This window comes from Cydia pomonella, chromosome 1 (assembly GCF_033807575.1).
Source record: "Cydia pomonella isolate Wapato2018A chromosome 1, ilCydPomo1, whole genome shotgun sequence".
Lineage (NCBI taxonomy): Eukaryota > Metazoa > Arthropoda > Insecta > Lepidoptera > Tortricidae > Cydia > Cydia pomonella.
In genome coordinates this window covers 46,412,402-46,428,297 of record NC_084703.1, presented here as the reverse complement: position 1 = coordinate 46,428,297, position 15,896 = coordinate 46,412,402, and the positions used below count along the sequence as shown (strand labels likewise).

The 15,896-nt window shown below is 36.4% G+C and overlaps 1 protein-coding gene and 1 pseudogene across 1 annotated transcript; both read left to right on the top strand.

Annotated features, from left to right (window-relative positions):
• The first annotated feature begins 4,502 nt into the window (after nt 1-4,502).
• On the top strand, nt 4,503-7,203 carry LOC133525250 (52 kDa repressor of the inhibitor of the protein kinase-like). Its single transcript, XM_061861545.1, has 2 exons — nt 4,503-4,681; nt 5,924-7,203. The coding sequence occupies exons 1-2, from the start codon at nt 4,554-4,556 to the stop codon at nt 6,567-6,569; spliced, it is 774 nt and encodes a 257-aa protein (XP_061717529.1). The 5' UTR covers nt 4,503-4,553; the 3' UTR covers nt 6,570-7,203.
• On the top strand, nt 7,197-7,945 carry LOC133525260 (uncharacterized; annotated as a pseudogene).
• Nucleotides 7,946-15,896: the final 7,951 nt, after the last annotated feature.

Genomic DNA, 15,896 nt, shown 5'->3' with positions numbered 1-15,896 from the left:
CATACTTACGTACGAATTTACAAGTGCGACAGAGAGGTAACACGTCGAACGTGGTTCGCGATAGGCCCTCAAATGTACAGCCAAGTGACGATGATGAAAATTACATTTTCAAAACTTTTGTCTTTTGTTACCATTGTGTTAGCCGCCTGTACTTACTTTCAACATATATTAGTAGTTTATGTTACTGCTACATAATAAAAGGCATTAAAATACACGAGTGTGGGTTTAGGAAACGAACGAAGTGAGTTTCTTAAAAAGATCACACGAGTGTTTTAATGCCTAATTATCTTATACCTTTAAACGAGCAATTCTTGTATATATATATTTCCGGGATCTCGGAAATGGCTCTAACGATTTTGCTGAAATTTGGTATATGGGGGTTTTTGGGGGTAAACAATCTATCTAGATTAGTCTTATGTTTGGGAAAACGCGTGTTTTCGAGTTTTCATGCGTTTTTCTTTCGACGCAGAATATGGTCGCTAATTTCGTGTTGCCGGCCACTGTCCGTCTGGTCCAGCGGGTTAAGACGCGGACTGCTAAACGAGTGTTACGGGTTCGAATCTCGCCTGGTGACTAACTTTTGTTTTTTTTTTATATGTTCAATTTTATATATAATTTTTTAATTTTTATTGTTTTAGACAAGTTTAATTTAGTAAAAGAATGTAGTTAAGATTATCACCTATACACCACCATATTACAATAAATAGTTAGTTATAACCGAGCAAAGCTCGGTCGCCCAGGTACTGTATAGTTATTGCAGGTAGTTCGCAATCACATTTTTAGCACAGGCATTATAAGAGAGGTATGGGCATTGTAAATGTCATCTGGCTCTGTTTGGTAGGGCACAGCACAGCGGATGTCATTCCAGATCTAGAGCAGAACCCAACTGGGGAAGTACCTCCACCTTACAGAAAATCGCAGCCAAATAACACTAGACCCTACTCATAGTGTTGTGTTCCTGCCGGTGAGTAAGGTTGCCAGAGCTCAACGAGGGGTGGGAGGTTAGGGTCGGCAACGCGCATGTAACTCCTCTGGAGTTGCAGGCGTAGATAGGCTACGGATACTGCTTACCATCAGGCAGGCCGTATGCTTGTTTGCCACCGACGTAGTATAAAAATAAATAAAAAAAAACACAATTAAAATATTTCATACGACATGTGCTAATTATTTGTCTCAGTGTAAACAAAAATATATCATAATTATGATATCAATTTTCAAATTCAAAATGGCGGACATGTTTTATAACTTATTTTAAGAAATTATGAGTAGTTTAAGACTTTGAAAAGCAAGAAATTGTTTCTTGCTTCTGTTTGTATATGTATCATGTAGTATTTGATGTTTTCATTATTTTTGAAAGTCCTCAGGGTGCCGATTACGAAAATGACTTCCATTATGGAACCCAAGATGGCGGACATTCATTTTTCTTAAAAATCGGTATGGGTGTCATCTCCGAGGTTCTTCGAGGTTCCGATTACGAAAATGACGTCCATTTTGGAATCCAAGATGGCGAACATTATTTTTTCTTAAAAATCGATATGGGTGTCATCTCCGAGGTTCCTCGGGGATCCGATTACGAAAATGACGTTCATTTTGAAATCCAAGATGGCGGAAATAATTTTTTCTTAAGTCGATATGGGTGTCATATCCGAGGTTCCTCGGGATTCCGATTACGAAAATGACGTCTATTTTGAAATCCAAGATGGCGGACATTAATTTTTCTTAAAAATCGATATGGGTGTCATCTCCGAGGTTCCTCGGGGTTCCGATTACGAAAATGACGTTCATTTTGAAATCCAAGATGGCGGACATTAATTTTTCTTAAAAATCGATATGGGTGTCATCTCCGAGGTTCCTCGGGGATCCGATTACGAAAATGGCATTCATTTTGAAATCCAAGAAGGCGGAAATTATTTTTTCTTAAAAGTCGATATGGGTGTCATATCCGAGGTTCCTCAGGATTCCGATTACGAAAATGACGTCTATTTTGAAATCCAAGATGGCGGACATAAATTTTTCTTAAAAATCGATATGGGTGTCATCTCCGAGGTTCCTCGGGGTTCCAATTACAAAAATGACGTCAATTTTGGCGGTTCTTGTTGGTGCAGATTTCAAAAATAGAGACCATTTTAGAATTAAAGGTGGTTGATATCACGGCTACACACATCGACACCCATTTCAAAAAGTAGCGTCCGCCATATTTATTTTCAAAATAGATGCCATTTTTGAAATCCACACCCCTAAAAACACAGAAAACAACACCCATGACGACTTTTTCAAAAAAGTGATGTCCGTCATCTTTATTTCCAAAATGGACGTCATTTGTAAAATTAGTACACATACATCATACAACATGAAAACTAAAAACATTTCCATCCTCTTTTGGGCAGTTGTGTAAGTCTGTGATAACCCTAGGTAGGTACGGAGACCTTGAGCGGTGTCGGCATTTACGCAAACATCAAAGGCGTCGGCCCACTGTTACTTTTTACACTGTGCTTTTAGTGTGTAAACGAAAACGTCACATGATATATCAAAAGAAAAGTTATTTTATCTTATACCTTTAAACGAGCAATTCTTGTATATATATATAATTATATTTCTGTGATCTCGGAAACGGCTCTAACGATTTCGCTGAAATTTGGTATATAGGGGTTTTTGGGGGTATACAATCTATCTAGATTAGTCTTATGTTTGGGAAAACGCGTGTTTTCGAGTTTTCATGCGTTTTTCTTTCGACGCAGAATATGGTCACTAATTTCGTGTTGCCGGCCACTGTCCGTCTGGTCCAGCGGGTTAAGACGCGGACTGCTAAACGAGTGTTACGGGTTCGAATCTCGCCCGGTGACGCTTTTGTTTTTTTTATATGTTCAAGTTTATATATAATTTTTTAATTTTTATTGTTTTACACAAGTTTAATTTAGTAAAAAAAATGACCTATGTAATAAGAGAAATCGACAATAGATGGCGTTACTCTGTGACAAGTGCTGTAAGGTTAAAATCGATTGTAAATAATAATAATTGTCAGTTCACATTTTACTTTTTAAGTTTATGTACATTATCACCACCATATTACAATAAATAGTTATAACCGAGCAAAGCTCGGTCGCCCAGGTACTATATTACTAACTGTACTAGGTTGCCTTTTTAACAAGTTGGTCCAGTCCATGGTTGCCTACATTTTATATAAAAATCGGTTAATCTAGGCGACCATTAACTGGACCAACTTTTTTAATACGGCAACTTTCAAATAAGCTTTCATTTGATATATCATACGATGAAATAACAAACAAAAAAACTATCCGTACGCAATCTTACAAGGTAACCTACTTGAAATGTATCACTGTGAATTTTGTCTTACATTTATTTCTTATCAGAAATAAATAACATGAGGGTGCACATACCTTATAACGTATCTCTATATAACTATCGGTTATCAATATTAGCATTAGCGGTTAACAACAACATTCCCCTTAAAACAAATAACTATCGCGAGGAAAATACCAAGTCCAAACATCTGAAAAAAATCGGGAAAGAAAAGCTGCAGCTGGCTTTTAAAATGGTACAAGGAAGGGTGGTCATCTGTATGAGAATGTGTTTTTTTTGTCTCTATTTGACCCAATGGTTGACTGGTAGAGAATGCCCTTTGGCATTAAGTCCGCCATTTGTGTTTTTTTTTGTTTGTGCAATAAAGTTTAAATAAATAAATAATATTCATGTAACGCGATAACGAATTCTACGTGAACGAAACCGCGGGCAATACCTATTATAGTAACAACAAAATAACAATTTTCTATTGCTATTAATTTAAAACACGCTTTAGGAATTTTTTTGATGGACCGTAGACGCAGTCAAGGGCACCCCGCTCCCCACTACCGTTGTTCGCTGCCTCCTGCCACAGCGCGCGGCGCGCGCAAACTTGCCGCGCGTTTGAAACGTAACGTATTTAAATAAGCAAGGAATGCATACATATCAGTAATGAGTATCGCCGTGATTTTATATTTCTAAATTTTTGTTTAGTAACTGAGATCATTGTTGATGATCGATTATTATTAACTCTACAAACTTTAATTCAATATTAGCTATACTGCTTAACCTGAAATCAATATCTAGACAAGCACATTGTCTTCATGTCTAACTTTTTACTAGAATACTAAGTTGATCGATAATATCGTAATTTTGCAATATCAGCAACTCTAATTCTATATTTACAAAATAACTCGTGTTTTTACGTTTACCAGAAAGCAGCTGTTCCAGATTTCTAAAAACTGAAAATTGTACATAAATTGAAGTGTTATTCGATATGCTAAAGTTTTCTGTAACTTTAATGCTATATTTACTTAGTTATTAGCAGAAATTAAAATATTTAAATATAACCGAAAGCTCAACCTTAAAATTTCTAACTTTTTACCAAAGTATTATTTAACATACTCCCAATGACATATCAAAAAAGAAAAAACTTTAATATTATCGAAACCCATTTTTGTTCAACCGCTGGTCTATCGCGCGATAGTTGTGTCACGTGGCGCTAGCGCAAAATTGGTTAGAAGAAATACACAATGGCTTCGAAACCTAACTCTCGATCTAATCCGTATAAAAGATATTGTTCTGTTTACGGATGTCTGAATAAACGGAAGAACAAGGAAGCAGAAATAACATTTTTTAAAATTCCGGTCGACATTGAAAGGTAAGTAATTTTGGTGAATTTAAACTTTAAACATAAATACTAAGTAATCAAATTCGATAACTTTTGATTCGTTTTATTTGCACAAAACTAAAGCGCTGTAGACCAAATTAAAATTAATTATGCATTCCTAAGCTTAGATTTGTCAATTGCCTGGGTAAGGTGTATTTAAGCACCTATTAAATTATTCCTTATAAATAACTTATAGGTCCACACATAAATCAACAACAATGTATCACAAAATGTTAAACAAAAAGGTATGTACCTATAATTACGTCGTCAAGTAGGTTGACGATTGATGTAGTCTACGAGCTAGTGACCTTTTCGTGAATCGTACTTTCTTTTTAACAATTTCGACATTCACACAACACAAAATATTTTTAGTAAAGTAAAGTAAAGGCTGATTTTAACCTTTATAAATAGTGAGTAAAGTTGCATTTTATCCTCTAGAGAGGCAAATGCAAATTTTGACTTGTTTTTCACGCGTTAGCTTGTTGGATATACTAATAATACTTAAACGATTATTTTTGAATAATAAAAATCAAATATAATTAACATACATGTAATAAGAATTGTTGCAATGAAAACAGATTGTAGTTTCCTCGCATAGGTGTGGTGAAATAGTTAATTATTATACAAGGGGGCAAAGTTGTTGTTTAACTTATCGTGCTTGGAAAAAGTGGAATTTTGAGCATGCAAGGGCCTCAAAGCACGAGAGGTGGAACAAACTTTGCCACCGAGTGCAATAAAAAATTTTTCACCACACCAATGAAAGTAAAATACAAGTTGATAAAGAATGCAAATGTAATCAAAATTATTGGTATTCAATATTTGTCATTCAAAATAATCGCATTAAATATATATGTGTATGTTAATACTTGTGAAACATAAAACGGTGATTCAAATTTGTACCAAATTGCTTTCTCTCCATGTGGATAAAACGCAATATTCCACAGACTTATTGAAGGATAAAAAGCGCCTTTTTGAGGTGAAGTGGTAAAAAAAATTGTATTACACTCGACAGTTTGTTCAACCTCTCGAGCTTTGAAACCTTCGTAATGCTGAAGGTTTCGCTAGCTTGGGTCTCAATATAATCACGACAAGTTAAACAACAACTTTGCTCCCTTGTATAATAAAAAACTATTCCGTATTTATAGACCAATATATACTTAATGTAGAATAAATTTATATATAATAATCTTTTGTTACCTTCATCGAATTGTACACTGGCATTATATGTTTCAGACGACAAGAATGGCTAACAGCAATCGACAGAGAAGATTTACTGGACGAAAAAAAGTTAAAGAAGGCCAAAAATAACTTTGTTTGTTCTGCACATTTCGATGAGTCTACCATCATAACTTCTACTTCGAAGCGGCTGAAAAATGATGCAGCACCCACGATATTATTACCTGAGAAATCTCAGAAAAATATTCCACCAGACGCTCTTCCACAGACCTCCACAGATATGTTGACTCACTTACACAAACCCACAAAGAAAGATAAAATATTGGTTCCCACTTATAGTCACAATCAATCACAAACCGATACCCAAGAACAAAAAGGAATAGAATCTGAGATCGCCCAACCGAATAATAATAAATCGTTTAATGAGTCGAAGCCCAAATCAACAGTTCTATCTAATCCTAAAACAAATGCCTTACAATCTCACAAAAAAGTACGAATATTATCAAATAAAATAATTAAAATTAAAAAACCTGAGCTTACTTGTACTTCAATGCAAACAGATTTAATTGAAACATCAAATAAAATGACACAGACAACATTAGCCTTATCTGACAAATCCCCACGTAAAAGAAAACTGAAAAAGGAACTTGTGACTGATAAATGCCAACGTAAGCGATTGGAACAAGAAGTTTTAAAAATTTAAAACGAGTTAGAAGCAAAAAATGCATCTTTACTCTCCAGTCCCGAAGATGAAGTAGCTCAACGATTTATGAAATTGGTTGAGTAGCAAAACAAATTCAAAGGCAATCGCTTCGAGGCGGAATTCAAAATATTTGCTTTGAATTTACACTACGCTAGTCCACATGCATATCGTTGCCGCATGCATAGCAAGAGTACATTAAACAGATTAAAGTTGAAAATTCCTCCTAAACTTGATGACCGTGTTCTAAATAGTCTATCTTTAAAAATTAAATCATTACTAGAAAATGCAAAATATTGCACTATTTGTGTAGATGAAATGGTACTCAAACGACACTTGTATTATGATACAAAGAAAGACGAAGTGGTCGGATTTCATAATATAAACGGTACTATATCTACAGAAATAGCTAGCAATGCCTATGTTATAAATTTATAATGCTACAAGGTATATATTGCAACTGGAAACAAGCTATAGCCTACGCTCTTCTAGGAAGTACTAAACATTATGCTGACTTAGATTCGTGGATGACTTCTATTACTTAATATCAAAACTTTGGTGTGGGTATTAAAGTGAAAGCCATTATATCCGACCAAGGGTCAAATTTTGATAAATATGCGAAAGTAATAAAAAAAAGTGACCGTTGAAAAGCCGTACTTTTTTGTTGAAGATCACAAAATTCTCTATATTTTTGATGTGCCACATTTATTAAAATGTGTGCGTAACAATTTATTATCGAGCAATTTTCACTACAATGAGGACGTTATTTCTTGGGATCATATTAAAACACTCTATGAACACCAACAAGATAAGAATCTAAGACTGATACATAAAATTACGAATGCTCACGTAGACCCGAACAAGTTTCAAAGGATGGTGATATATGCAGCGCAAATATTTAGTAGCACGGTATCCGCTGCGCTTGAGACTTATATTGAATTTGGTAAAATCTCCGAGGAGGCTAAAGGAACAGCAAAATTTATCAAAATAATGGATGACTTATTTGACGTCCTAAATTCCTCAAAAATAAAATTTGCCAAAAAATATCAGACAGCTTTTAGAATGACTCCTGAACAAAAAATATTTTTACGAGATGCTCAACACATGTTTGCCACTATTAAGTCTAAAAAGCGTAATACACAAAAAGACAATACTAATCAGATAAAGACGTTCCATAATTTTCAAATAACCATTCAGTCAGTATTAAGTACAACTGTTTGAAGATTTAAAATCAGAGGGATTTAAGTACCTATGTAAATAGACGGCTCAACCAAGACAGTTTAGAAAATTTTTTCGGGTCTATTAGACAACAAGGTGGTTCATGTTCTGAGCCGACACCTATTCAATTTACTCGAGCATTTTCAAAATTGTTTTTTGTCAACATGCTGAAAAGTGATAACACTAACTGCGAGTCTGACATTTATAATAAGCTACTTAAAGCTGAGGATACAATTAACAAAAACAGTTCTAATCCACCCGAACAAGGCAGAACGTCGCTGGTAGCCTTAAATAGTGATATTGATTTGCCTGAAGCTAATGCTCTGACCTACGTTGCGGGTTTTTTACTTTTCAAATGTTCTAAAAAACACCCGAGTTGCCAAGAAATGTTTAAAATGCTTGACTCTTCACTGGATTTGGACTATACAAGGTTTACTCACTACAAAGCTTATAATAAAAGTAAATCGTTTTATGGAAATCTAAAGATGCCTTCTCAGGAAATGAATGAGTACGTTCAAAAATTAGAGATTGCATTTACACACAATTTTAAACACTATTTACACGGAAATCTTGGAAGTGAAATATTTAAATTACTGCAAGAGATTGAATTACCTACATTGCCATGTTCGTGATTTACCTGTGGACTATTTATTAAAATTGTTCGTGAGTCTTCGTATATTTTCGACTCGTGAGATGTGATAATCGAAATTTTAAATTGGGGAAAAAATCTATTAAACAATACTTAAAAGTAAAACAATTATAAGATAATTTTGTAATAAACACATTTCATTTTTGTACCTATTTGTATTTTATTTCGTTAGAAATACCCAGTTAAACGCCCATCGATCGGTCCAATAAACTAACCATAAATAAGTTGCCAGCTCTTATACTATGATTATGGCGCGTCGTCGTGGAAGCAAGCGTAAAGATGGCGGCGCCCGATCGGTTCGGAATTCGGATAGTTAAAATAAACATCCTTAATTTATTGAATATTGGTTGCCCAGAAACAATATTAGGAAGTTTAGGAACTGACCGACACATTTTCAAAGGAATACGGCTATGGCATAAAAAAAATATGTTTACGGAATCAACGTTTGTAATTCCTACATATTTATCTTTAAAATGATAAATCGGTAGGTATAGGTACAGAAACTTGTCAAGTGACAACCTTGTGCCGACACTCACAGCTCGATCATAAAACTGCGGCGCACAAAGAAGATTCACGGTTCGTACGCGGTCGTAAGTTTCAATTTTGCTTGCAGGCGGCGAGTATAGGTATAATTTTATACCTAAAGTTGACTTTTGTGAAGGAGTGAAATTTCTGTGTACGGTAGTACTATTAGTTATTCTGTGGTACAGGTACAGCGTGATCAGTAATATATGATCACGCGCCATATTGCGGAATTTCAAAACTTAGGCGCCCGACCCCCTTATTCAACATTCTGCGAGATATGTATTATGTATGGTTTTTGTTGAAAAAAATGAAATATTTAGTCAAGAGTAGGTAGGTACTAATCAGCAAAAACAATTGGAAAACTTTTATTTATTTATTTAATCTTTATTGCAAAAAAGAAAATACGATCGTACAAAATATGGACTTACTGCTATAAGGCATTCTCTACCAGTCAACCTTTGGAAAAATCGGCCAAGTGCGAGTCGGACTCGCACAGGAAGGGCTCCGTACCATTATCTATAAAAACGGTCACCCATCCAAGAACTGACCCCGTCCGACGTTGCTTAACTTCGGTGATTGGATGAGTAGTACGGTCAAATTAAGTCAAATTTCACTAAAGTCAGGAACTAATTCTAAGGACTAATAAAATCACTACGGATTGTTTTGTATGGGCTAAAAATCTAACTTTATACAATCGTTACTAAATTCACCCCCCCGGAAAGGGGTGAAATCGGCTGAAAATAATGTAATGGTTATAACTAAGAAGAGAAAAAAGGTGTACTCGGTGTAATTTGGCGTACGTTTTACAACACTTATATCTAAATTCGAACGTGTTATTTATGTTAATTTAAGCTACGGAACAGGTAAAAAAAAAAACAACGTTAAAAAAAATCTATTTTGGCCATTGCGGGTCTGGGGAAAGTAATGTACTCGGTGCAAATTGAGTAAATAATTAGAAAAAATATCTAAATCCAATGTCAAATTCGCACCAGGGTGCGACACCCGGAAAGTAGTTTTTCATGTTTTACTGTAGTTGTACTTCGGGGGAAATTTTAATACTATTGGAAATTGATGCAATCATATTCATTTGATTTTGTTTACATTCGCACCCCATAAAAAATTGGCATTTTTATACGGAACATGCAGTTTTGTAATCAAGTACCAAAAACGTAGAGCAATAAATACACAGAAGCGACAAGCGCGTGATTAGTGGCAAGAGAAGGAACGCGCGTAGATGCACCGACGAAGCTCAATATTTGTTAAATTCGAAAAATCGCGTTTTTCCATATACTTACGAAAACGTTAGACTACTTAGTTCACTCAATGATTGTTTAAAACAATAGTTCCGTTTTAATGCCAGAAGAAAGATTTGTGCTCGTTGCCCGTCAAAAGTGTCAAACAAACTGTCTCGGAACAATCGCTGCGCGTAGGGTTTGTGTTCCGGATATATGAAATATCCGGATATCCGTCAACTATAAGATCCGGATCTAGCGGGTCATAAGATCCGGATATTACGGATCCGTTAAATATGGTTATTGATCTATAACCGAATAAATTTTCTAATGAAATTTATGAATAATTTCATACCATTTTGTCATTTAAATATAGTATTTTCATATATTTAATCAATTCAAACACTAACAGCACATCTATTTTGATAGGTACATCATGTCACGCAGTAACTTTATATAATGAATGCGAATGTTGCTTAATGCAAACATTAGATCATTGGATATCCTGATGACTTGGGGCTATAGGCTCAAAACAAAAGCGACCTGGAGGCCAAGGCTAGGATAGTAGAGTAGGAAGGAGAGAAAATTGGTCTGATAATCAACCACTAGAATATCTCCGAATGAATAGGGCTAAGATGGTCGGCTATTTATCATTTGTCATGAAGGGCATAGTGACAAGTGATAAAAATAGAACCATGCTGCCACCGCAGATCGAAAAGAAGAGACCTACCTAAAGTAATCGGGAACAGGAGATAGATGTTCGAATCCAAAATGCCCTATGATGCTCAGCAGCGCTTCACCGAGTTCTAGTGTCCAAGCTGATCAGTAGACTGTCCATGATTCAAGTCTATAAGACAATAATTAGATTTTGATGAATGGCATCGGTAAGTATTACACTTGGACTCTGAATCAGAAAAAAAAGAACAAGTTCTTAGTGAAGAAGACGAAATTTTGGCGGAATATTCTGGGACCTATCAGAGATGAAGATAGAGAAGATGAAAGCGTAGGAAAAATAGGGAGCTAGAGTAGCTAGTTGCGGCACCCAATATAATTAGCGAGATTATAGCCGCACGACTTCGCAGGCTTGGTCACTTGGAGTGGACGGGAGAGAATCGGGCTATGAGAAGATATACCGCAGGAGCGATGTAGCCCTAAAACGCCCTCGGAGTATCCAACTAGCGTGGAGTGGTGCAAAATAGAGCAGAGTGACGTTGTTCTTGTGTCAAAGGCCAAGATTCTTTTTGGGTCACTGATCCAGTGAAGTAAGTAAGTATTGCTTTCATAGTTAGTATTTCATGACGAATGAACACGAGGTGAGGCATTGGATGTATTTCCAACTATGCACCAGCTAATCCAGATATAAACCCTCCTTATTAAGTACGGTTTTAGAGATAATGTTAGCTATTATAGTAATCAAGTAATCATTTAAAATTGGTTGGGGTGATATCATTGTATTAAAACATACTTAAAAACGTTATTTCTGTGTTTACTAAATCCGTTTATTCGGATATTTATTTTGGTGGATATTCTAATAATTAGAATATCACAATATTCTAATTGCAAACCCTCCATATAAATTCCCAGTAGTGAAACAAATAGGTAATGTAAATATTGCGAGGAGGATCTTGTTTAGGAAAAAACAGAGCGATCGAGTATATTCCTTCAACAGGATGCTCTCCTACAGCATATAAAAAGGGCTTAACAGACCCACATTGGGACCAATTTACCTGAATAGCGACCCACAAATGCTAGATTCTTGCAACTAGGCTTGGCGAAAGAAAAATGATGGACCAGCGTACACCTCTTTGTAGAAAACCCTTCCTGATGCTAGTCTGATGTCAGTGCAAAGAACGCTGTACAGGGTGTGGGTGAGTAAAACACGGATTTAAATACACTATGCATTGCGCATGCGAAGGTGCATAAAAAATACGTAATAATACGTAAAAAAATAAATATTTTTGTTTAATTAGTGTGTAACTTTAATTAGCTAGATCCGGAGTAAATTACAATAAAACGATCTCAGTATTCTTAATTTTGATAATAATACATTTATCGAAAATATTACTTTACTATAAATATCGTTCAGCAAGTTACCTTTACTTAAACATCATTTGCCTTGCAAATTGTATTGAAACAGCCATCCGACTCTTGGTGGTGTCATCCGGTATGGAACAAAAATAGTGTAATTTGCTTGTTTATAAACCGATTTTCAAAATTTTAATAAAATTTTATAGCTTATTAATGTAGCATTCATATCTTGATACAATGTTTTCCTGTAAAGTTGATGAAAACAAAAAACGGATTTTTTTTCGGGAAAATTCAAATAAAACTTAAAATTTCTCGCAAACTATGGTATTTACATGGTCAAATATATAACCGATATTGTAGCGCATTTAATTTTGCTTTTTATGACACCCCACACAAGCTTACATGTGATATACTTGTTGTGGTATACGCAATATTCTGAACACGGTACCGGCCATTTTGATGACGTCATAACTGGTGACTTAACCACGTTAGAAACTGTCTCCCGATGGTTTTTTAGTCAGAATAACATGCTTAACATACTAAAATATGGTGCTGGTTTCATCAAAGGCACCTTTTGGGCAGGGACCGGACCCGCTTACCCTAACCCGTTCAAAAACCCGGGTTATTGTAAAGCTGTGTTCCAAAAACCGCTTCATTTCGGTAAGCTTTTGATTGGCTTACCGGTTAAGAAACTAATCCTTTTATTTGAATTAATTCAGGTTAGCGCTTACCGATATTAAAAACCCGGGAAGGGGTTATCGCTTCAAGCGCTGATTAAATACGAACAAGCTGTTTTAGCTTTTACGTAAACTGCATATGGTCTATTAACGTAGCGCCCGACGCGAAACACGGCGGTTCCATTCACTACGTGCACGTGCGAGTGCGCGGCGCGGCGCGGCGGCAGTCGGTATTTGTCAAAGGCTTTGTAATTTGCCGACCTAATATTGCTAATTCAAACAAAAGTGTACGTTAAGTCAAGTGGCGCACAACGTAGATTTCAAAACACATGCTAAGGTTTAAGGCAAATTACCTAATATGGTAAGGCGTTGCATTGATTTTGGTATATTTTTGTTTAGTATCTATTACTCCTATTATTGTCACTTTCTTTATCGTTTGCTGTCTGTGCACATCTCCTGTGTCAGTGAAACTCATCAATGGCTTCTAATAATTTTATCGAGTTAGGGCTCATTTTAAAGGTCTTGACGAGTTCTTTACGATACACATGGTGGAGAGGGTCTGATGGTGGAATCGGAAGGTGTCGATGGAACTCATCGATAACTACTAGTAATGCTATCGAGTTAGGGCTCATTTTAAACGTCTTGACGAGTTCTTTACGATACACATGGGGGAGAGGGTCTGATGGTGGAATCGGAAGGTGTCGATGGAACTCATCGATAACTACTAGTAATGCTATCGAGTTAGGGCTCATTTTAAACGTCTTGACGAGTTCTTTACGATACACATGGGGGAGAGGGTCTGATGGTGGAATCGGAAGGTGTCGATGGAACACATCGATAACTACTAGTAATGCTATCGAGTTAGGGCTCATTTTAAACGTCTTGACGAGTTCTTTACGATACACATGGGGGAGAGGGTCTGATGGTGGAATCGGAAGGTGTCGATGGAACTCATCGATAACTACTAGTAATGCTATCGAGTTTGGGCTCATTTTAAATATCTTGACGAGTTCTTTATGATACACATGGTGGCGAGGGTCTGATGGTGGAATCGGAAGGTGTCAGTGGAACTCATCGATAACTACTAGTAATGCTATCGAGTTTGGGCTCATTTTAAAGGGCTTGACGAGTTCTTTACGATACACATGGTGGCGAGGGTCTGATGGTGGAATTGGTAGGTGTTGATGGAACTCATCGATAACTACTAGTAATGCTATCGAGTTTGGGCTCATTTTAAAGGTCTTGACGAGTTCTTTACGATACACATGGTGGCAAGGGTCTGATGGTGGAATCGGAAGGTGTCAGTGGAACTCATCGATAACTACTAGTAAAGCTATCGAATTTGGGCTCATTTTAAATGTCTTGAAGAGTTCTTTACGACACACATGGTTGAGGTTCATCATTTTTGAAAACCACATTTCCTAAAACCTATAAAACGACATCCATGACAACTTTTATGACAAGTTGCATGGCCGCCATCTTGGATTCCAAAATAGTCATGACTTTCGAAATCCGCACTCCCTAAAACCTACAAAACGACATCCATGACGACTTTTATGACAAATTGCATGGTCGCCATCTTGGATTCCAAAATAGTCATGATTTTCGAAATTCGCACTCCGTAAAACCTGTACAACGACATCCATGACTATTTTTCTGACATATTTCATGGTCGGCATCATGAATTCCAAAATGATCATCTTTTTCGAAATCCGCACTCTCTAAAACCTATAAAACGACATCCATGATGACTTTTATTAAATAGTACGTGGCCGTCATCTTGGCTTCCAAAATAGTCATCATTTTCCAAATCCGCACTCTCTAAAACCTATAAAACGATATCCATGACGACTTTTAAGACAAAAAGCATGGCCGCCATCTTGGACTCCAAAATGGTCATCTTTTTCGAAATCTGCACTCCCTAAAACGTATAAAACGACATCCATGACGACTTTTATGACAAATTGCATGGCCGCCATCTTGGATTCCAAAATGATCATCTTTTTCGAAATCCGCACTCTCTAAAACCTATAAAACGACATCTATGATGACTTTTATTAAATAGTACGTGGCCGTCATATTGGATTCCAAAATAGTCATCATTTTCCAAATCCGCACTCCCTAAAACCTATAAAACGATATCCATGACGACTTTTATGACAAAAAGCATGGCCGCCATCTTGGATTCCAAAATAGTCATGATTTTCGAAATCCGCACTCCCTAAAACCTAAAAAACAACTACCAAGATGACTTTTATGACAATATGTGTGGCCGCCAGCTTTGATTTCAAAATGGTCATCATTTTCGAAATCCGCACTCCCTAAAACCTATAAAACGACATCCATGACGATTTATATGACATAGTACATGGTCACCATCTTGGACTCCATCCATGACGACTTTTATGACAAATTGCATGGCCGCCATCTTGGATTCCAAAATAGTCATGATTTTCGAAATCTGCACTCCCTAAAACCTATATAACGACATCCATGACGATTTTTATGACATTGTACATGGTCACCATCTTGGACTCCAAAATGGTCATCTTTGTCGAAATCTGCACTCCCTAAAACGTATAAAACGACATCCATGACGACTTTTATGACAAATTGCATGGCCGCCATCTTGGATTCCAAAATAGTCATGACTTTCGAAATCTGCGCTCCCTAAAACCCATAAAACGACATCCATGAAGACTTTTATGACAAATTGCATGGCCGCCATCTTGGACTCCAAAATGGCCATCATTTTCGAAATCCGCACTCCCTAAAACGTATAAAACCACATCCATGACGACTTTTATGAAAAATTCCATGGCCGCCATCTTAGATTCCAAAATAGTCATGATTTGCGAAATCCGCACTCCCTAAAACCTATAAAACGACGTCCATGAAAACTTTTATGACAAATTGCATGGCCGCCATCTTGGACTCCAAAATGGTCATCATTTTCGGAATCCGCACTCCCTAAAACGTATAAAACGACATCCATGACGAC

What these genes read in the sequence shown, in the direction of transcription:
- LOC133525250 (XM_061861545.1), top strand. Translation starts at nt 4,554, where the DNA reads ATGGCTTCGAAACCTAACTCTCGATCTAATCCGTATAAAAGATATTGT. An exon ending in ATTCCGGTCGACATTGAAAG is followed by an intron (nt 4,682 to 5,923) that starts GTAAGTAATTTT and finishes TATATGTTTCAG; the next exon opens with ACGACAAGAATGGCTAACAG.